The sequence below is a fragment of the Macaca mulatta genome, chromosome 9 (assembly GCF_049350105.2).
Source record: "Macaca mulatta isolate MMU2019108-1 chromosome 9, T2T-MMU8v2.0, whole genome shotgun sequence".
NCBI classification, from domain to species: Eukaryota; Metazoa; Chordata; class Mammalia; order Primates; family Cercopithecidae; genus Macaca; species Macaca mulatta.
The window spans coordinates 77,417,426-77,440,739 of NC_133414.1; the positions used below are offsets into that span (position 1 = coordinate 77,417,426).

The window sequence follows — 23,314 nt, forward strand, 5'->3', positions numbered from 1 at the left end:
AATTTCTTCCACAAATATTGGGCTTTTACTGAATCACTTTTCTGTAAGGGAGTATCTCTAGTCACAAAGGATTTAAACATGATGAGGTTCTTTATTTTAGTACATTTTGACTTAATCTTCTTTTAATTACTTTTTCTTTATGTTACAGGCATATAGTTGGAAGGAGAGGGGACACTAGGAAGAAAATAGAAATGGAGACCAAAACTTCTATTAGCATTCCTAAACCTGGAGAAGACGGGGAAATTGGTGAGACTCACTACATATAAGTTACATTTGAAGTCACTTTTGCATGTTTATGGAATAATGTAACCAACTGCAGGGTTTAGTAACTATGTTTTCTGTGGGGTTCTATAGCTATGGGCTTTTTCTTTTTTTTTATTTTGACTCGGAGTTTCGCTCTTGTTACCTAGGCTGGAGTGCAGTGGCACGGCCGATCTCGGCTCACTGCAACCTCCGTTTCCCGGGTTCAAGTGATTCTCCTGCCTCAGCCTCCCTAGTAGCTGGGATTACAGGCATGTGCCACCACACCAGCTAATTTTGTATTTTTAGTAGAGACGGGGTTTCTGTATGTTGGCCTGGCTGGTCTCGAACTCCTGACCTTAGGTGATCCTCCCCTCTTGGCCTCCCAAAGTGTTGGGATTATAGGTGTGAGCCACCATGCCCGGCCAGCTGTGGGCTTTTTTATGTTTTATCAGTACCAATCTCCCAAATGAGGAAATATAGAATTATATAACCTTATCTTGATTGAGTACCTGGGCCTTAGTTTTACACTTTACCATACATCGATGGAATAAAACTTCCAGATTTCACTGTGTATTAGGAGATTTCTTTTTATGCTTTGGTACTTTGAAATGGACTTGTGAATTTTTTCCAGTTAGAATTAGAGAAAAATCAATGAGATCAGTGAATATGAAATGGAGTTCAGCCTTTTCCATTGTGTTCTCAGTTTTTTACCCTTGATTTTATAGACCAGAAAGGAAATTATAAGAGTAATGATTAAAATAATGTAACTTGACTCAAATAACTGTTCTGATAAGGAAAAATAGTTTAGCAGTATAAATCAAGTTAGAAAGTGTCTGTACCAAGCCTCGGTGTGAACCAAGGGCATAGGCTTTTGTTGTACAATGGCTTTGAGTGAGGGGCATTGTTAGGACAAAACTGTAAACTCATTCTGGAAGGATGGAATTTTTTTTTTTTTTTTTTTTTTTTTTGAGGCAGTCTCACTCTGTTACCCAGGCTGGAGTGCTGAGGTGCAATCTCAGCTCACTGCAACCTCTGCTCCCCAGGTTCAAGCGATTCTCCTGCCTCAGCCTCCCGAGTAGCTGGGACTACAGGCGTGTGCCACTGAATCCAGCTAATTTTTGTATTTTTTGGTAGAGACAGGGTTTTGCCATGTTGGCCAGGCTGGTCTCGAACTCCTGGCCTCAAGTGATCCTCCCACCTTGGCCTTCTGAAGTGCTGGCATTACAGGTATGAGCACCGTGTCCGGCTGATGGAACTTTTTTAAAGTCAAAGAGTGCAGCAACCTCCAATAATTCATTAACCCATTTTCTTTTTCTTTATTCATTTAAAAATTTTTATTTATTTTTTATCGAGACAGGGTTTCACCATGTTGCCCAGGCTGATCCTGAACTTTTGGTCTCAAGTGATCTGCCTGCCTCAGCCTCCCAAGGTGCTGGAATTATAGGTATGAGCCACCATGCCCAGCCTTTTAGTCCTTTATTTTATTTTTTGGGGGGACAGAGTCTCTGTTGCCCAGGCTGGAGTGTAGTGGCATGATCACAGCTCACTGCAGCCTCTACCTCCTGGACTCAATCAATCCTCCCATCTCAGCCTTGCACAGCTGGGACTGCAAGCACGTGCCATCACACCTGGCTAATTTTTGTGTATTTTTTGTAGAGACAAGATTTTGCTACGTTGCTCAGGCTGGTCTCGAACTTCTGCACTCAAGCGATCTGCCTGCCTTGGCCTCCCAAAGTGTAGCATGTTGCCCAGGCTAGAGTGCATTGGCTCCATCATAGCTCACTGTAGCCTTGAACTCCTGTCTCAAGCAATACTTTTCCCTCAGCCTTCCAAGTAGCTGGGACTACAGGCACTTGCCACCATGCCCAGCTAATTTTTAATATTTTTTTGTAGAGATGGGGTCTTACTATGTTGCCCAGGCTGGCCTTGAACTCCTGGGCAGAATGATCCTCCTTGGCCTCCCAAAGTGCCGGGATTATAGACATGAGTCACTGCACTCAGCCTCATTTTCCATAATTGTTAATAGACTGTATTGTTTTTGCAGAAAAAATTATAAGTACTCTTTTTCATTTTATGTTACGTAAGAATGATCACCTTGACTGGGGACAGTGGCATATACCTGTTAGGCCAGCACTTTGGGAGACTGAGGTGGGAGGATCGCTTGAGCCCAGGAGGTTGAGGCTGCAGTGAGCCGTGTTCATGCCACCACACTCCAGCCTGGGTGACAGAGCGAGACCTTGTCATACACACACACACAAAAAAAAACAATCACCTTGACAGCAGATAAATAGCAATTGACTTTACAGCAGTGCTGTCCAAAAGAACTTTCTGTGATAGTGAGGATGTTCTATATCCGTGCTGTCTAGCACAGGAGCTGTATATGTCAGGTACTGGTCACATGTGACTTTGAGTATTTGGAATATTGCTAGTGTGACAGGAACTGAATTTTTACTTTTACTGAATTCTGATTAACTAGCTGCATGTGGGCTCCCATATTGACCAGTGCAGTGACAGTTTTCTCTAGCTCCTTGGTAATGTTAGCAAACTCGAGCATTAGAACTTTTAACATCATTTGGAAGGACTTTTGTTAAAGTAAATGTTCAGTTTATTAGAATTATAAGTGCAAAAGTTTATTTTCCTTAAGTTGTAACGTTCGAGTTACAAATACCAAAGTCATTTTATAATTGCATTAAACCTTACTTCATCTATTTATTTTTATTTTTATTTTTTGAGACGTAGTTTCGCTCTTGTTGCCCAGGCTGGAGTGCATTGGCACGATCTCGGCTCAGCACAATCTTGGCTCACTGCAACCTCTGCCTCCTGGGTTCAAGTGATTCTCCTGCCTCAGCCTACCAAGTAGTTGGGATTACAGGCGTGCGCCATCATGCCTGGCTAATTTTGTATTTTTAGTAGAGATGGGGTTTCTCCATGTTGGTCAGGCTGGTCTTGAACTCCCAATCTCAAGTGATCAGCCAGCTTTGGCCTCCCAGAGTTGCTGGGGTTACAGGCATGAGCCACCACGCCCGGCCCTAATTTTTTCTCATTATAAAATTAGTACATGCTTTCAAAAAAGAGAAAGCTTACAGAAATTATATATAAGTTATAAATGGAAGTCTCTTATAGTATTAACCCCAAACATAATTGCTATTAACACTTGTTATATGTTCCCTGTTTTTTCTATCTGTGTAGTAAGTTATATAATATTTTTTATTGCAGTAAAATTATAACGTGGTATAAATCTGGAGACCCTAGCCATTTTAATATACTAGAGTCATTCCAGAACTTATCCAGAAAAGGGTAGACAGGCTATAAAGATTCCATTTCAACTTAGAAAGCACAAATGTTGCAGTGTGGAAAACGAATGTGTCAGGCTGGGCTGGGTGGCTCATGCCTGTAATCCTAAAACTTTGGGAGGCCTAGGTGGGAGGATCACTTGAGCCCAGGTGTTCAAGGTCAGCGTGGGCAACATGGCAAAACCCCATCTCTACAAAAAAATACAAAAATTGGCTGGGTGTGGTGGCATGTGCTTGTAGTCCCAGCTACCTGGGAGGCTGAGGTGGGAGGATCTTTTGATATGGGAAAGTCGAGGCTGCTGTGAGCCATGATCACACAATGCACTCCAGACTGGGTGACAGAGCGAGACTCTGTCTCAAAAAAAAAGAAAAAACAAAGAAGAGAAAATAAAAACTAGGCAGGCGTGGTGGCTCACGCCTGTAATCCCAGCACTTTGGGAAGCCGAGGTGGGCAGATCATGAGGTCAGGAGATCGAGACCATCCTGGCCAACATGGTGAAACCCAGCCTCTACTAAAAATACAAAAATTAGCAAGACATGGTGGCTTGCACCTGTAATCCCAGCTACTCAGGAGGCTGAGACAGGAGAATCGCTTGAACCTGGGAGGCGGAGGTTGCAATGAGCTGAGACTGTGCTACTGTACTCCAGCCTGGGTGACAGAGTGAGACTGTCTCAAAAAAAAAAATTAGCCAGGCGTGGTGGCACACACCTGTAATCCCAGCCACTCAGAAGGCTGAGGCAGGAGAATTACTTGAACCTGGGAGATGGAGGTTGCAGTGAGCCGGTATTGTGCCACTGCACTCCAACCTGGGCGATAGAGCAAGACTCCGTCTCAAAAAATAAAAATAAAAATACAAAGTTGGGTTTGGTGGCTCATGCCTATAATCCTAGCATTTTAGGAGGCCGAGGCGGGCAGATCACGAGGTCAAGATTTCGAGACCAGCATGGCCAACATGATGAAACCCTGTCTCTACTGAGAATATAAAAATTAGCCAGGCGGTGGTGGCGCATGCCTGTAATCCCAGCTACTTGGGAGGCTGAGGCAGGAGAATCGCTTGAACCTGGGAGGCGGAGGTTGTAATAAGCCGAGATCGCGCTACTGCACTCCAGCCTGGGCGACAGAGCAAGACTCTGTCTCGAAAATAAAATAAAATAAATAAACTAGCTTATTGATTTTGTGCAGAAGTAAAGTATATAGAAAAACCAAATTTATTGGTTAGAGTAAATTGAGTTGTGATGTGAAGTCAAGTCTGCAGTTGCAGTGGTGTGATATTTGCTGTCATTTATCCATTTCTTTTGTGTCTCTTAAATTAGAGAAATCAGAGAAGGAAATGATCTAGTAGGTTTTAATCCTCTAGACAAGGATCTGGTCTTGTCTGTTTTGAAATCTCAGGCAATGGAACATCAGAAGCTTTTTTTGTTGTTGTTGTTGTAGTGACAGTTTCAGTAAATTGCCTAGGCTGTCTGGAACTCCTGGCCTCAGGCAATCCTCCTGCTCTGGCCTTTGCCCCAAAGTGCTGAGATTACAGGCGTGAGCATGCCTTGCCTTCTTTCTCTCTTTTCTTTCTTTCCTTCCTTCCCTTCCTTCCCTTCCTTCCTTTTCTTTCCTTTCTTTTCCTTCCTCCTTTCCTTTCCTTTTTCTTTCTCTGTTTTTACTTATTTTGGGTATCCTTAAGGGTAGAAGTTCTGGATTATATGGTAAGTCTATGTTCAACTTTTTTTTTTTTGATACAATCTAGCTCTGTTGCCCATGCTGGAGTGCAGGGGTTCGATCTCATTTCACTGCAACCTCCACCTCGCCGGTTCAAGCCATTCTTGTTCCTCAGCCTCCCAAGTAGCTGGGATTACAGACATGTGCCACCATGCTCAGCTGATCTTTGTATTTTTAGTAGAGACGAGGTTTTGCCATATTGGCCAGGCTGGTCTTGAACTCCTGACCTCAAGTGATCTGCCCACCTCAGCCTCCCAAAGTGCTGGGATTACAGGCGTGAGCCACCGCACCCAGCTGTGTTCAACTTTTTAAGGAATTACCAAACTTTTTCATAGTGACTACACCATTTTACATTCCTGTCAGCAAGAGTTTGCTTTGTAGTATTTGAATTCATTTTTCTACTTTATATGCTGTCTTAAGGGTATTCTATTTTTAAGCCTCATTCTGCTTACATTGAATTAATTAGCAGTTTTCTTTGTTATTATCCCCTGTTTAGATTCATATATGCATTCAGAACTGCTTTAGCTTCTCAGAAATGACAGTATCAAGAGGTCCCATATTTTATAAGCATTTGGGGGTCCTTGAGCATGTTTACCCTTTGTTCTTTGTTTACAGTAATCACTGGCCAGCATCGAAATGGTGTAATTTCAGCCCGAACACGGATTGATGTTCTTTTGGACACTTTTAGAAGAAAGCAGCCCTTCACTCACTTCCTTGCCTTTTTCCTCAATGAAGTTGAGGTTCAGGAAGGATTCCTGAGATTCCAGGAGGAAGTACTGGCGAAGTGCTCCATGGTAAGCACAAACAAAACAAGAAGGTTAAAAAAAAAAAGTTAAATATAAAAAGAATACAAAAATGGTTCATAAATCAAACAGTAGGGAGTTATAAACTTCTTCCCCCAACAAAAAAGATAACTATTTCTTATGACTTCGTATAATATTGAACTGAAAAAAAAGTGTATGGACATATCAGCTCATAAGTTTCTGTATATTACAGAAATGTCTTTAAAAAATTTTAGCACAGGCTGGGCGCGGTGGCTCAATCCCAGCACTTTGGGAGGCCGAGATGGGCGGATCACGAGGTCAGGAGATCAAGACCATCCTGGCTAACATGGTGAAACCCCGTCTCTACTAAAAAATAATACAAAAAACTAGCCGGGCGAGGTGGCGGGCGCCTGTAGTCCCAGCTACTCGGGAGGCTGAGGCAGGAGAATGGCGTAAACCCGGGAGGCGGAGCTTGCAGTGAGCTGAGATCCAGCACCACACTCCAGCCTGGGCGACAGAGCGAGACTCCGTCTCAAAAAAAAAAAAAAAATTTTTAGCACATATCAGGCTGGGTGCGGTGGCTCACATCTGTAATCCCAGCACTTTGGGAGGCTGAGGTAGGCACATCACTTGAGGTCAGGAGTTCGAGACCAACCTGGCCGACATGGTGAAACCCCGTCTCTACTAAAAATACAAAAAAAATTAGCTGGGCCTGGTGGTGCGTGCCTGTAATCCCAGCTACTTGGGAGGCTGAGGCAGGAGAATTGCTTGAACCTGGCAGATGGAGGTTGCAGTGAGCCAAGCAGTGAGCCAAGATTGTGTCACTGCACTCTAGCCTGGGAGACAGAGTGAGATGCCATCTCAAAAAAAAAAAAAAAAAAAAAAAAAATTTAAGACACAGAATGCTCATCCTAATAGACACACTATTCTGCATCTTTTGGGTGGTAATGTTAATGAGATGCCATTATCTGTAGATCTTCTGCCTTTGGGCAGTCATGGCTCATTTGAGATTAGTAACTAAAAGACAAATTTGCATATAGAATTGCCATACTTAGATAACAGTGAAATGCTTGTGACCAGGATAATAGCAGATAATCCAGATTAGAAAACAAGTTTTAAACTCATTTTGGATATCAGTTAGTTGATTTTAAAAAATGTATATTGATTCAAAAAAATGTATGAAAGCAATATATGTTTATTATGGAAAATTTAGAAAATACAGAAAAGATTAATAAAAAATCATCCATAATTCCACTACTGAGAGATGCTGTGACATCATTACTATATGTGTGTATGTATCAATGTGTCTGTATACTCACATACTTTTTTTTTTTTTTTGGAGGCAGTGTTTCATTCTTGTTTCCCAGGCTGGAGTGCAATGACTCATCTCAGCTCACCGCAGCCTCCCCAGGTTCAAGGAATTCTCCTGCCTCAGCCTCCTGAGTAGCTGGTATTATAGGCATGCGCCACCAAGCCTGGCTAATTTTGTATTTTTAGTAGAGATGGGGTTTCTTCACATTGGTCAGGCTGGTCTCGAACTCCTGACTTCAGGTGATCTGCCCTCCTTGGCCTCCCAAAGTGCTGGGATTACAGGCGTGAGCCACTATGCCTGGCCCACTCACATACATTTTAGAAATAAAATTTAGACTGGGCATGGTGACTCATGTCCTAGCTACCCAGCAGGCTGAGGCAGGAGAATCACTTGAACCAGGGAGGCAGAGGTTGCAGTGAGCCGAGATAGCGCCATTGCCCTCCAGCCTGGGCAACAAGAATGAAACTCATCTCAAAAACAAAAAACAAACAAAAAACACACACAAAAAATCTGATTTCATTAACTGTTCGGGTGACTTGATTTTGTAATGGCTACTTACTGTTCTATTATATGGATATATAATTATTTAACTTTTTAAATTTGTATTTTGTTATGTGTATGCTGAATACATTTTTCTGCATTAGTGGGTTATTTTACTTAAATTCCTGGAAGTGAAAAAAACAGTTTATGTGTGTGTGTATGAATTTTTCGATAATGTATAGACATCCAGATTACCTTCAGGAAATCTTATAGCACTTTATGCTCCAAACTAGAGTTTTCTTTAGGTTTCCTTTCCCACTTTTGCCAATACTGGATGTTATCATTCTTTTAAAGTTTTTTTTTTTTTTTTTTTGGTATTTCAGTTGACAAAAAATACTGTCTCATTGCTTTACTGTTTATTCAATTATTTGTGAGATAAAGCGTTTTCCTTTACTTAACTCTGTTTATTCATGTCTTGACCCATTTTTCTCTGGGAGTGTTCTTTTTAAAAATTTATTTGTAGGAGCATCATATATATTAAGAAGATCAGGCTGGGCGCAGTGGCTTACGCCTGTAATCCCAGCACTTTGGGAGGCCGAGGTGGGAGGATCACGAGGTCAGGAGATAGAAACCATCCTGGCCAACATGTTGAAACCCCGTCTCTAAATCAAGACCATCCTGGCTAACATGGTGAAACCCCATCTCTACTAAAAAAAAAATAAAGAAAAATCAGCTGGGCATGGTGGTGGGTGCCTGTGGTTCCAGCTACTTGGGAGGCTGAGGCAGGAGAATGACCTGAACCCGGGAGGCAGAGCTTGCAGTGAGCAGAGATCATCCCACTGCACCCCAGCCTGGGTGACAGACAGTATGAGACTCCGTCTCAAAAAAAAAAAAAAGATCAGTATTATTTTATAATTTACATTTAGCTTTTTAGTTCATTTAGAATATGTTTTGATATACAGTAAGAGATAAGACTGTAACTTTTTAAACACCTATTTTACCAGTTATCCTCTGAAGAATTAAATTTTTTCAATTTTATCTCCAAAGTTATTATAATTAAAATGGACTTTTTTGGGGTATACATGTCTATGAATTCTTTTTTCTTTTTCTTTTTAAATTTTTAAAATTTTTTTTATTTTTTGAGACAGAGTCTTGCTCTGTCGCCCAGGCTGGATGGAGTGCAGTGGCCGGATCTCAGCTCACTGCAAGCTCCGCCTCCCGGGTTTACGCCATTCTCCTGCCTTAGCCTCCTGAGTAGCTGGGACTACAGACGCCCGCCACCTCGCCCAGCTAGTTTTTTGTATTTTTTAGTAGAGACGGGGTTTCACCGTGTTAGCCAGGATGGTCTTGATCTCCTGACCTCGTGATCCATCGCCCGTCTCGGCCTCCCAAAGTGCTGGGATTACAGGCTTGAGCCACCGTGCCCGGCCCATGTCTTATGAATTCTAAAACATGTTTAGATTTCTGTAACTACCACCACAATTAGGATACAGAACAATTCCACCCCAAAAACTCCCTCATACTCTCCCTTTATAGTCACCTCTTCCTCACCCACAACCCCGGCAATCACTAATCTCTTCTTCACTGTAGTTTTGTCGTGTGTATGTGTGTGTTTGTGTTTATGTGTGTTTTGTTTATTATTTGTAGTTTTATCTTTTTGAGAGTGTCATATAGATGGATTCATATAGTGGGTAACTGGCTTCTTTCACTCAGCATAGTGCTTTTGAGATTCATCCAAGTTGTGTGTATCTCAGGAGTTTGTTCATTTACTATTTCTGGGTAATATTTTACTTTATGGGTGTGCTAAAGTTTGCTTATCCATTCACTCATTGGAGGACACTTGGGTTTTTGCAGTTTTTGGCAATTATGATTAGAACTGCTGTAAACATTTGTGTACGGGTTTTTGTGTGAACATAAGTTTTCATTTCTTTACAGTAAAATACCCAGGAATTGGGTTGCTGTGATGTATGCTAGGTGTATATTTAACTTTACGAAACACTGCCAAACCATTTTTCAGAATGCATGTACTGTTTTGCATTCCCAACAGCAGTTTATGAGAATTCCAGTTGTTCTCCATCCTCACTAGCATTTGATATTATCACTATTTGTTATTTTAGCTATTTTAATAGCTGTATAGTGACATCTTATTGTGGTTTTAATTTACATTTCTTTAATGGCTAATGGTGTTGAATTAGTTCATGTGCTTTTTTGCCATCCTTTTATTATCTTTGGTGAGGTGTCTGTTCATGTCTTTTGCCTGTCTTACAATTGGGTTGTTTGGCGGGGTGCAGTGTCCCATGCCTGTAATCCCAGCACTTTGGGAGATGGAGGTGGGTGGATCACTTTAGGCCAGGAGTTTGAGACGAGCCTTGCCAACAGGGCGAAATCCCATCTCTACTAAAAATACAAAAATTAGCCAGGCACGGTGGCGTACATCTGTAATCCCAACTACTCAGGAGGCTGAGGCATGAGAATCACTTGAACCCAGGAGATGGAGGTTGCAGTGAGCCAAGATGGTGCCACTGCACTCCAGCCTGGGTGACAGAGTGAGACTGTCTCAACAAACAACAACAATTGGGTTTTTTTCTTTTCTTTTCTTTCCTTTTCTTTTCTTTTCTTTTTTTTTTTTTTGAGATGGAGTCTCGCCCTTTTGCCCAGGCTGGAGTTCTATGGCCCGATCTTGGCTCACTGCAACCTCTGCCTCCCGGGTTCAGGCGATTCTCCCAGCACAGCCTCCCGAGTAGCTGGGATTACAGGCACGTGTCACCATGCCTGGCTAATTTTTTGTATCTTTAGTAGAGACAGGGTTTCACCGTATTGGCCAGGCTGGTCTTGAACTCCTGACCTCGTGATCCACCTGCCTCAGCCTCCCAAAGTGCTGGGATTACAGGTGTGAGCTACCACGCCCAGCCGGATTGTTTTCTTAATCATTGAGTTTTTAGGGTTCTTTATATATATATTGTTGATACAAGTCCTTTCGAGTATATGTGATTTGCAGATATTTTCTCCTAATCTGTAGCTTGTCTTTTCATTCTCTTATTTGTGTCTTTTGTAGAGCAAAAGTTTTAAATTTTGATAAAGACTAGTTTATTGATTTTTTTTTTGTATGGATTGTACTCTTGATGTTATGCCTAAAAAATCTTTTCGGCCGGGCGTGGTGGCTCAAGAATTGCTTGAACCTGGGAGGCGGAGGTTGCAGTGAGCTGAGATGCACTCTAGCTTGGGCAACGAGTGAAACTCTGTCTCAGAAAAAAGAAAATTTTTTTCCTAACCCTCAAATATGAAGGTTTTCTTTAGAATGTTTATAGTTTTGGTTTTTTATATTTAGATCTATGATTCAGTTAATTTTTTTGTACAAGATGCAATATTTAGGTCAAGGTTCATTTTTTTGCGTATATATGTCCATGCTATGCTTTTTTTTCTTTTAAAGAATTTATTTTAAACTTATTATACCACACAGTATGTTTTATACACTGACACAGAACTTCCTAATAAGATAAAGCAAAGACAAAAAAGTTTCTTATTAGAAACAAGATACACCGTCACTTATTGTCTTCAAACATTATTGCACTTTAACTTTTTTTCCCCCCCCTGAGACGGTGTCTTGCTCTGTCGCCCAGGCTGGAGTGCAATAGTGTGATCTCGGCTCACTGTAACCTCTGCCTCCCGGGTTCAAGCGATTCTCCTGCCTCAGCCTCCTGAGTAGCTGGGACTACAGGTGCCTGCCACCACGCCCAGCTAATTTTTATATTTTAAATAGAGACAGGGTTTCACCATGTTGGCCAGGATGGTCTGGATCTCTTGACCTCATGATCCGCCTGCCTCGGCCTCCCAAAGTGCCAGGATTACAGGCGTGAGCCACCGCGCCCAGCCTGCACTTTAACTTTCTTAATTTGACAAAGCATTCATGAAATAATCTGCAGACTAACTTTAACAGACAAATAACACTTGTAAGCAGACATGACTATCCTAAATTGTTTATTAGGTATGAATTTTACAAACTTTACTTACATTAGTGGTAACAGTGGAGCTGGAAAGTATTGTGCCTTCTCCAGGCTGCCCAGCGAGAACCACCAATAGTGTGGTGGAACTTATGGCCCTTTCCAAGGCCACGGCTCTTTCAGCCTGCATCTCCTTGTGCTTGTGGACTGGTTTGGTGATCCACTGGGTGTCAGGATTTCTTCTGATAGCTTTATGGAATGGATCAATGAGGATAACCTCAAAAAATTTGTATGTGGAATCTTAACCAATCCAGTAAGAATTCAGGACTCTCAGAGCCCCACAGTGGCATCCAGCTCATTCCTCTGCAAGAGACTGAAGGCTTCAGGCAAACTTTAGCTGGTTAACACCACGATGGACAGGCTTGCTGTAAGTTGCACCATTAGGAACTAGGTGTTATCGGCCACCACAGCGAACACGAATCCTATATATAATGTAACCTTGCTTGGTCTTGTAGCCCAATTGGCGCACTTTTATCAGGCCGGGTGGGGAGCCCTGTGGAGGGCAGAGAGCTGGCGGTACTGCCAGCAGCAGACCCTCAGAAGAAAGCACATGACATCAGATTGCTTCTTTCTCCATAGCTCCTGGATATACTTGTATGCACTCATCTTGGCTTCCCTGATGGTTGCTGCCAGATGGAAAGGCTGTACTTTCTTAATCTTGTAGTGAAGACAGAAATAAAAGCATTTGGAATAAAATAGAACAATGGTTAATATCTTTGGTTCTTTTTTTTTTTTTTTTCAGATGGAGTTTTGCTCTTGTTGCCCAGGCTGGAATGCAGTGGTGCGATCTCGGCTTACCACAACCTCTGCCTCCTGGGTTCAAGTGATTTTCCTGCCTCAGCCTCCTGACTAGCTGGGATTACAGGCATGCACCACCATGCCTGGCTAATTTTGTGTTTATTTTAGTAGAGACAGAGTTTCTCCATATTGGTCAGGCTGGTCTCAAACTCCTGACCTCAGGTGATCCACCTGCCTCGGCCTCCCAAAGTGCTAGGATTACAGGCATGAGCCACCTTGCCTGACCAATATCTTTGGTTCTTGAGACGGATGGACTTAGTTCTGATTTTGAGTTCTTCAGTCTGTGTGAACTTGGACAAATGAACTTCTCCAAATCTTTATAGCCTACTTGGGAGGGTTGTAGGAAGGATCAGATGAGATGACTGGCTGGACAAGGTAGCTTCGGCCTTCTAAACTCAGCACTTTGGGAGGCCGAGGCTGGAGGATTGCTTGAGCCTAGGAGTTCAAGACTGCCCTGGGCCATTTAGGCAGCCTCTGTCTCTATAGCAAATAAAAAATTAGCTCAGAGTGGTGGCACATATCTGTAGTTTTAACTACTCAGGAGGCTGAGGTGGGAGAATGCTTGAGCCCAGGAAGTCAAGCCTGTAGTGAGCCATGATTGTGCCACTGCACACCAGCCTGGGTGACAGAGTGAGACCCTGTCTCAAAATAAATGTATGAGATGACATAAAGAACTCAGCATGGTACTTGATGCATAATAAGCGTTTAATAAATGGCAGCTGCTACTCCTGCTATACTTTACTGCCAGTTAAAGTTGTTAGTATTATTTGGAGGGTAAAGAGTAGATAAAGGGTAGCTTTGAAAGTTGTGGCAAAGTGAAAATGTTTTGGGTGAAAACTTTTACAATATTCTTTTTTCTTTCTTTTCTTCCTTACTTCTCCTTTCCCTTTCCCTTTCTCCTTTTCCTTTCCTTTTTTCGATCAGGTCCATATTGCTAATGGTAGTCTTAGGTGTTAGAATACAGTGAGACATGGACATGCAGTGTTAGAAGTATTAAAAACCAGGTCGGGCACGGTGGCTTATGCCTGTAATCCCAGCACTTTGGGAGGCCGAGGCGGGTGGATCACTTGAGGTCAGGAGTTCAAGACCAGCCTGGCCAACATGGTGAAACCCCGTCTCTACTAAAAATACAAAAATTAGCTGGGCGTGGTGGTACGCACCTGTAATCCCAGCTACTTGGGAGGCTGAGGCAGGAGAATCGCTTGAACCCAGAAGGTAGAGGCTGCAGTGAGCCGAGATCATGCCACTGCACTCCAGCCTAAGTGACAGAGTGAGACTGTCTCAAAAAAAAAAAAAAAAAAAAAAAGAAGTGTTAGAAACCAAGTGCTTTTGTGGGGTAGGGGATGAGAATTAGTAAAATTGCTTATTTGTGAAGAGGCCTATGAAGGTGAATAGATTCAGATTGGGCAAATACAAGAGATGGCCTGAGCTTAGTGTAGAATTGTAAAACCAATTTTTTCTTTGTTTTTTTGAGACAGACTCTCGCTCTGTCGCCCAGGCTGAAGTGCCATGGTGTAATCTCGGCTCACTGTAAGCTCTGCCTCCTGGGTTCAAGCAATTCTCCTGCCTCAGCCTCTCCAGTAGCTGGGACTACAGATGGCCACCACCTGTAACTGTAAAAAGTCAGTGTCAATAAGTTTAATCATTCACACCTGGTTGATTTTTGTATTTGTAAAACCAGTTTTAATGACTAACTTTGCATTTATGTGCTTAAATAAGGCCATATCTATAAGGAAAATACATATATGTGAATGTTAATATCAGTGAGCCATCAGAAAATCATTTTTCCCCTTAACATTTCGTAACAAGATGGCTTCATTCTCAGTGGGAATGGAGAGTGGGGTAGGAGATCAGAAACGCTGAGGTTTCAGTATAGTCCAGTACTGTTTTGGGGAGTGAGGGCTGGTAAGTTTTGAAATTATTTAACTGGTAAATGCGAACTAGTTGAAGCTCAGTCATTGATATATTCTTTGGAATGATACAAATACCAGGTATGAGACAAGCAGATGTGTAATAAGTTAGTCTTTTTTTTTTTTTTTCTGGGTACGTGCATGCACATCTGCTTTCTTGGATTTCTTTTTTGGCTGCTGATATGGCTGACAGGGAACAAACATTGGAATTACTGCTTTAATTTGGCCAGAATGAGCTTGTTTGCTGTGAACATCATGCTGGCCTTAATCAGTCCAAAGGACTTCCTTCCTGCTTTCAGGGAGACTGCATATTAACATAATCTCTTTTCTGTCTTCAAATCAGGCCCTGATAACAGCTGGAAATAAGCACAGCATTAAAGAGGAAATCAGTAAAGGACCATTATCTAGATTATATGGAAGAGATTTTTAGTAAGTTTCATTCTGATGTTAGAATGACACGAAGATGGCTATGAAAGCCTGTAAGCACTTTCCAATAGTACTCTGCATTTATGACTCAATTTATGTGAGTTCTCTTCTACAAGGTTTGAAGAGCAAATACCTGTTCACAGAGATAGCAGTTGTTTTCTGAGAGACTGTGGGGTTTTCAGTTCTTTTGGCTCCTCTGAAACTCATTTGACATCTCTGAGAGTTTCCTCATCTTTAAAGTAGGGATGATCTCAACATTCCCTTGCTTAATAGCATAAGAAAAAGATAGCATCTCTTGGTACAAAATCTCTTGGTTCATAAATTTTTTGAATATACATGTATATTTGTAATATATGTTTATTCTCCAGGTGCAGTGGTGGGCACCCCAGCTACTCAGGAGGCTGAGGCAGGAGGAGAGCTTGAGCCCAGGAGTTCAGCCTGGGCAATGTAGTAAGACCATGTCTCTACAAAAAAAAAAAAAAAAAATTATATTCTTTTATATTATATTACTTTTTAAATTAATACTTATATTTCAGGTCCATACATTAGAAGCTAACTCCCATTTTTAATTGCTGTGAAGTATTCTGTGAATGTACCTTAGTTTATTTAATCAATCCTCTATTGATGGAACATTGGAGGAAATTATTTTTATTAAATAACACTGCAGTGAACATCTGTACATGCATCTTTTTGTCTTTGACTCCTGGTTTCTTTGGGATAAATTCTAAGAGGTAGAATGACATGGGTTAAGGGAATGCAAACTTTAAATTTTTTCATAGTTTTTTCCATTCTGTTTTAAAAGTCAGTTTTAATGAGTTATACTTTATATACAACATTATAATGTACTCGTTTTAAGAATATGACTTGATGAGTTTTGATAAAGGTATACACCAATGTAACAACCATCACAAACAAGATACTGAATGTTTGTATCACCCTCAAATATTTCTTTCCTCTGCAGTTGATGCCCTCTCCCTCCCCTCTCACCTCCTACCATTGATTCCAGGCAACCACTAATCTATTTTGTGTTGCTATTAGGTTTCCCTTTTCTAGAACTTTATATGAATGGAATTATATGATATGTAGTCTTTTGTGTGACTTTGTTTTTGGTTCAACATTAATATTTTTGGGAGTCATTCATGTTGTGTGTTATGGGAGTTTGCTGCTTTTTATTGTTGAGTGGTATTTCTTTGCATGAATGTACCACTTTATTCATTCAACCCTGATAGATGTTTGGGTGGTTTATAGCTGGAGATTTCTTTATCTCTTCAACCCTGATAGATGTTTGGATGGTTTCTAGTCTTTGGCCATTATAAATTTGTGCGGAAATCTTTGTGTTCAGTATATGTTTTTATACCTCTTGGGTAAATACTCAGTAGTGTAATTGTTGGATCATGTGTATGTTTAGTTTTATAGGAAACCATCAGATCTTTTCCCAAGGTGGTTGTGCCTCTTTTATACTGCTACAAATAATGTATGAGAGTTTAGGTTGCTCCACATTCTTACCAACACTTAGTAGTGTCTATCTTTTTTAAATTTAACCCTGTCTAGTGGGCATCTCATCATGGTAGCTCATTGTGGTTTTTATATACATGGCTGATGCTGCGAAGCGTCTTTTCATGTGCTCATTGCCTATTTGTATATCTGCCTTTGTGAAGTACCTGTTCAAATATTTTGTCCATTTTTGTTGTTGTTAATGGTATTTTAGCTTTTTCTCTTTATGGTGAAATATACATAACATAAAGTTTACCATTTTAACCTTTTTTAAAAAAGTGCATGATATTGTTTATTTAACTTTTTTTTTGTTTCTTACTATTGTGTTATAATTTTTTCTTTTTTTTTTTGAGGCAGAGTCTTGCTCTGTCGCCCAGGCTGAAGTGCAGTGATCTTGGCTCACTGCAAGCTCTCTATCAATACTGATTTTCTATCTACTTGTTCTTTTAATTATTGAGAGATGAGTGTTGAAATCTCCACCTATAACTGTGGATTCATCTATTTCTCTTTTCATTTCTATCAGTTTTTTCCACACTTTCTTAATAAGATCCTTTTATAATTATAAAATGTTTTCTATTCCTGATAATATTCCTTGTTCTGGTCTACTTTTTTGGTGTTAATATAGCCATTCCAACTTTCTTTTCTTTCTTTTTTTTTTTTTTTGAGACGAAGTCTCACTCTGTCGCCCAGGCTGAGTGCAGTGGCGCGATCTCGGCTCACTGCAAGCTCTGCCTCCCAGGTTCACACCATTCTTCTGCCTCAGCCTCCTGAGTAGCTGGGACTATAGGCACCCACCACCACGCCCGGCTAATTTTTTAAATTATTTTTAGTAGAGATGGGTTTTCACTGTGTTAGCCAGGATGGTCTCGATCTCCTGACCTCATGATCTGCCCGCCTTGGCCTCCCAAAGTGCTGGGATTACAGGTATGAGCCACTGTGCCTGGCCTCTAACTTTGTTTTGATTAATGTTTGTACTATATATGTATTTATTTCCTTTTACTTTTAACATATTTGTGTCTTTATATTCAAAACAGGTTTCTTTTTAGACAGCATATAGTTAGGTATTGTTTCTTATTTTCAAATTGCAGTCTGACATCTCTACCTTTTAACTGGAGTAGACAGAACATTTACATTTAATGTAATTTTAGCTATGGGTGGATTAAATCTACCATCTTAGTCTTTGTTTCTCTTTGTCTCTTCTTTATTTATATTTTTGGTCTTCTTTGTTCTTTTGTTGTTTGTTTCTGTTTGACTCTTCTTTGTACCCCTCCCCGCCTTTTTTTTGGATTGAGGGTTTATTTATTTATTTATTTTTTTGAGACTGAGTCTCGCTCTGTTACCCAGGCTGGAGTGCAGTGGTGCAGGCTTGGCTCACTGCAACCTCCACCTCCTGGGTTCAGGTGATTCCCCTGTCTCAGCCTCCTGGGTAGCTGGTACTACAGGTGCATGCTACCACACCTGGCTCATTTTTGTATTTTTAGTAGAAATGGGGTTTCACCATGTTGGCCAGGCTGGTCTCCAACTCCTGACCTCAGGTGATCCGCCCTCCTTGGCCTCCTAGAGTGCTGGGATTATAGGTGTGAGCCACCATGCCCAGCCTAAGATTTCTTGTAGTTCAGGTCTGCTGGAAATTTCTGTCAGCTTTTATTTGTTTGAAAAAATTTTTAATTCACCTTTTTTGGAAGATTTTTACTAGTTATAGAATTCTAAGTAGTTTATTCTTCTAGGGCTGTGAACATATAATTCCACTGTCTTCTGGCATTTATTGTTTATTTTATTTTTTATTAAAAAACTTTTTTTTTGAGACATGGTCTCACTCAGATACCCAGGCTGGAGTGCAGTGGTGCAGTCTTGGCTAACTGCAACCTCCACCTCCTGGACTCAATCCTCCTGCCTCAGCCTCCCAAGTAGCTGATACTATAAGTGTGTACCACCATGCCCAGCTAATTTTTGTAATTTTTGTAGAGATGGGGTTTTGCTGTGTTGCCCAGGCTGGTCTCAAACTTCTGGGCTCAAGCAATCCAACTGTTTCAGCCTCCCAAAGTTCTGGGATGACAGGTAAAGAGAGCATTGTTTTTTTTTTTTTGAGATGGAGTCTTGTTCTTTCGCCAGGCTGGAGTGCAATGGCGAGATCTCAGCTTACTGCAGCCTCTGCCTCCCAGATTCAAGTGATTCTCCTGCCTTAGCCTCCCAAGTAGCTGGGACTACAGGCACATGTCACCATGTCCAGCTAATTTTTGTATTTTTAGTAGAGATGGGGTTTCACCACATTGGCCAGGGTGGTCTCGGTCTTTTGACCTTGTGATCTGCCCACCTCGGCCTCACGAAGTGCTGGGATTACAGGCGTGAGCCACCGCGCCCGGCCAGGAGAGCGTTCTTTTCTTTTCTTTTTTTTTTTAGACAGGGTCTCATGTTGTCATCCAGGCTGGAGTTCAGTGGCACTATCTTGGCTCACTGAAACTTCTACCTCCCAGGCTCAGGCGATCCTCCTGCCTCAGCCGATCCTCCCACCTTAGTCTCTTGAGTAGCTGGGACTACAGGCGTGTGCCACCATTCCCAACTAATCTTTTGTATTTTTGATAGAGATGGGATTTCACTATATTGTCCAGGCTGGTCTCGAACTCCTGAGCTCAAGTGATGCACCCATCTTGGCCTCCCAAAGTGCTGGGATTATAGGTGTGAGCCACCGGCCCCAAGAGCATTCTTTATTTTGTGTTTTTCTTATATTTCCTCTTGTTTAGCTTTAAGTTACACTTTCTCAGTCAGAGTACTGTATAGGTAATGTTATGTCCTCAGGCTGTCACATCTAGGGGCATGTAATCTGTGTCTGCATTACATAGGTGATGTTACATTTGAATCAACGTGCTACTCAGTTTCTCCTAAGTGTAATGACTGTATTTTATTTTTGTCTTGCAACTAATAAGCAATCTGCAGGGAGATACTTCAAAAGATCGTTCAAATATCCTGTTCCTCATTAACATGTCTCCCTGGGTTCTGTATCCATTGATGATTCTTGCCTGATCCAATCTTTTACCATGATGGTTGCAAAATAATCATTTTCCGACTCTAAAGCAGGCTCTCTGCATTTAGTAGTTAGCTTTCTACACCCTACTATAAGGAGGAGACCTACCTTCTCCCCTTACTTCATAATTTATCTATTTATTATTGGTATGGTTTTATGAATTTTTCTTTTTTCAAGGATTTATATAAGTTACTATTGTGCTTAATTATTTTGGTCGTTTAAAAAATTATCTCAGATTGTCCCGGGGTCTTCTCAAACCTTTTGTGGGGATATGTCTTCCTTGGGCCTGTGCATGTGCCTTTTTTTTTGTTGTTAAACAAAATATTTAAAGACAGGGTCTCACTCTGTCATCTAGGCTGGAGTGCAGTGGTGCATTCATGGCTCACTGTAGCCTTGAACTCCTGGGCTCAAGTGATCCTCCCAACTCAGCCTCCTGAGTGGCTGGGACTACAGGCGTGGGCCGCCATGCCTAGTTCATAGCATATGCTTTTTTTTTTTTTTTTTTTTTTAAAGTTCGCCTGTAGAACATCATACACCCGGGCCTGTCGGGGGATAGGGGGCTAGGGGAGGGATAGCATTAGGAGAAATACGTAATGTAGATAATGGGTGCAGCAATCCACCATGATATGGATATACCTATGTAACAAACCTGCATGTTCTGCACCCCAGAACTTAAAGTATAATAATAAAAAAAAGACCAGAAAAAAAAACCAAAATAAAATATGAATAAGTATAAAAAAAAAAAAGTTCCCCTGTATATGTAGCTGCTTTTAAATGTCCTAATTTCACTGAGTCTTACCTCTAATTCTTCTTGGACCCTTAGGTGGTCTATTGTATTCCTCTGCCAGCAATCCTTTTGCCCCAGGTACTCACGATATGCACTCTCTCACCCTGCCGTGGTTCCTGCCACTGCTTTCAGTGGCCTCTAGCCTGGTATCCAGACTATGCCACCATTCCCATTAGCCCTCCGAGTGAGGTGAGACAGCAGTCAGTTCCTCAGGCAGCCCCACACAAGCCAGAACATTGAAGCTAGTTCTATTTTTGCTCCATCCTGAGGGAAGAGCTGGAAATTGGATAGCTTCTTCCCATTGATAGGACAAGGTGGGACAGATTGAGTGGGACAAGGATGAATGAAAATGGCACAAAGTTTTCTACCACTTTGAAGTGTGACCTTTTCATGGTTAGGTGTATGTTTGGTTCCTGCAACTTCTTAACTGGTTTTTAGGGTTTTTCTAAAGCTACTTTGGTCTGTATGTTGTTATTTGATGTGTCCATGGGGGAATGAGGGCCTACAACTTCCTAGTCTCCGTTCTTGCTGTTTCACTCCAGTTTTGTATAATTTTCAGTCATTATTTCCTCGGATGTCTTTTCTTTCCTTTTTTCTCGTTTCCTTCTGGAACACTGATTACATGTGTATCAGAATACTTGAGGCCGGGCGCAGTGGCTCACACCTGTAATCCCGGCACTTTGGGAGGCTGAGGTGAGTGGATCTCTTGAGGTCAGGAGTTTGAGACCAGGCTGGCCAACATGGTGAAACCCCATCTCTACTAAAAATACAAAAATTAGCTGGGCATGGTGGCACATGTTTATAATCCCAGCTACTCGGGAGGCTGAGGCATGAGAATCGCTTCAACCTGGGAGGTGGAAGTTGCAATGAGCTGAGATGGTGCCACGGCCCTCCAACCTGGGCAACAGAGTGAGACCGTCTCAAAAAAAAAAAAAATCACTTGATATTGGTGCACAAGTTACTGAAATTCTGTCCAGATGTTTTTTTCCCTCTGCTTCGGTTTTCCAAAAATAGTTAAATATTCCTTAAGTCTCATGTATAGTTCATGAAAAAAAAGAAAAAAAAATTAAATATTCCTTTACTGTTCAAAATTTTTGTTTTTCTAATTTTATAATATTAAAATCTGTTTATCTTCTTTTTTTAAAATTTCAGCTTCTATTTTGTTTTTATTTTATTTCTGAAAAGCAACCATGTATGAAAATAATTCAGTTTCTTTTTATCTTAGCTCATCAGACCTGACTTCCTAAAACTGAATGTAACTTGTCTGTTAGTCCAAGCTCAGTAAGTCTTTAGCCTCATCAGTCCCATCTCTTCTAGGCATCTTTAACTGTTGATGTATTAGACCCAAGCAGGCATTTTTTGTAAGATGAGAGGCAAATAGGCCAGGTGCGGTGGCTCACGCCTGTAATCCCAGCACTTTGGGAGGCCGAGGCAGGTGGATCACAATGTCAAGAGATTGAGACCATCCTGGCCAACATGGTGAAACCCTGTTTCTACTAAAAATACAAAAATTAGCTGGGCATGGTGGTGTGCGCCTGTATTCCCAGCTACTTGGGAAGCTGAGGCAGGAGAATTGCAGGAGAATTGCTTGAACCAGGGAGGTGGAGGTTGCAGTGAGCCAAGATCATGCCACTGCACTCTAGCCTGGTGACAGAGTGAGACTCTGTCTCCAAAAAAAAAAAAAGAGAGAGAGAGAGGCAGTTGAACAGAATAATGCTTTTTTTTTTTTTTTTTTTTTTTTTTAATATTTTTGTTTATTTATTTATTTTGAGACAGAGTCTTACTCTGTCGCCCAGGCTGGAGTGCAGTGGCCCTATCTCAGCTCACTGCAAGCTCCGCCTCCTGGGTTTATGCCATTCCCCTGCTTCAGCCTCCCGAGTAGCTGGGACTACAGGCGCCCACCACCCAGAATAATGGTTTCTAACTAATCATCTCCTGTAGCCCATTTCAGTGTCCCAAAGTTTAGTTAACAGAATAGGGAAGCTGCCTTGAACTGAACTCAATACTTTGGAATCAGCTTCTATTTTAGATTCAGAGGTACATGTGTAGGTTTGTTACGTGGGTATATTATGTAATGCTGAGGTTTGGGTATGACTGATGCCGTCACCCATGCTGCTTCAGGTTGTATAGTTTCTATAGTTGTGTCTTCACGTTCACTGATTTTTTTTTGAAGTGTCTAATCTTTTGTTAATCCCATTTGATGGAATTACCATTTTTGATTTTTGATTTTTATATATTTTTTGAGACAGGGTCTCATTCTGTTGCTCAGGCTGGCATGCAGTGGTGCGATCTTGGCTCACTGCAACCTCTGCCTCCTGGGTTCAGGTGATTCTCCTGCCTCAGCCTCCCAAGTAGCTGGGATTACAGGCACATGCCACCACACGTGGCTAATTTTTGTATTTTTAGTAGAGACAGGGTTTCACCATGTTCGTAAGACTGGTCTTGAATTCCTGGCCTCAAGTGATCTACCTGCCTAGCCTTACCAAAGTGCTGAGATTACAGGTGTGATCCACCGTGCCTGGGTAGCTCTTTTATTTTTTATCTCTTGAAGTTCCATTTGGTTCTTTTTTTTTTTTTTAAGACAGGGTCTCGGCCGGGCGCGGTGGCTCAAGCCTGTAATCCCAGCACTTTGGGAGGCCGAGATGGGCGGATCACGAGGTCAGGAGATTGAGACCATCCTGGCTAACACGGTGAAACCCCGTCTCTACTAAGAAATACAAAAAATAGCCGGGCGAGGTGGCGGGCGCCTGTAGTCCCAGCTACTCGGGAGGCTGAGGCCGGAGAATGGCGTGAACCCGGGAGGCGGAGCTTGTAGTGAGCTGAGATCCGGCCACTGCACTCCAGCCTGGGCCACAGAGCGAGACTCCGTCTCAAAAAAAAAAAAAAAAAAAAGACAGGGTCTCACTCTGTTGCCCAGGCTGGAGTGCAGTGGCACAACCTTGGCTTACTGCAACCTCTGCCCCCCGGGTTCAAGCAATTCTTATGCCTCAGCCTCCTGGGTAGCTGGAATTATAGGCATGTGCCAACATGGCTGGCTAATTTATGTATTTTTAGTAGAGATGAGGTCTCACCA

The 23,314-nt window shown here is 41.7% G+C and overlaps 1 protein-coding gene, 1 non-coding gene and 1 pseudogene across 6 annotated transcripts in view; 1 reads left to right on the top strand and 2 right to left on the bottom strand.

Annotated features, from left to right (window-relative positions):
- ASCC1 (activating signal cointegrator 1 complex subunit 1) overlaps positions 1-23,314 on the top strand; it is a 115,354-nt gene that overhangs the window by 14,205 nt on the left and 77,835 nt on the right. For all 5 annotated transcript variants that reach the window (NM_001194904.2, XM_015147354.3, XM_077945283.1 and 2 more), the window contains exons 4-5: positions 149-246; positions 5,863-6,041. In NM_001194904.2, the coding sequence (NP_001181833.1) occupies positions 149-246; positions 5,863-6,041 (277 nt within the window). The remainder of the gene's footprint in view (positions 1-148; positions 247-5,862; positions 6,042-23,314) is intronic.
- On the bottom strand, positions 11,671-12,512 carry LOC107000164 (large ribosomal subunit protein eL15 pseudogene; annotated as a pseudogene).
- LOC114670217 (small nucleolar RNA SNORA36 family) lies at positions 22,121-22,254 on the bottom strand. The gene has a single exon (XR_003719699.1). It is a non-coding gene; the product is annotated as a small nucleolar RNA SNORA36 family (small nucleolar RNA).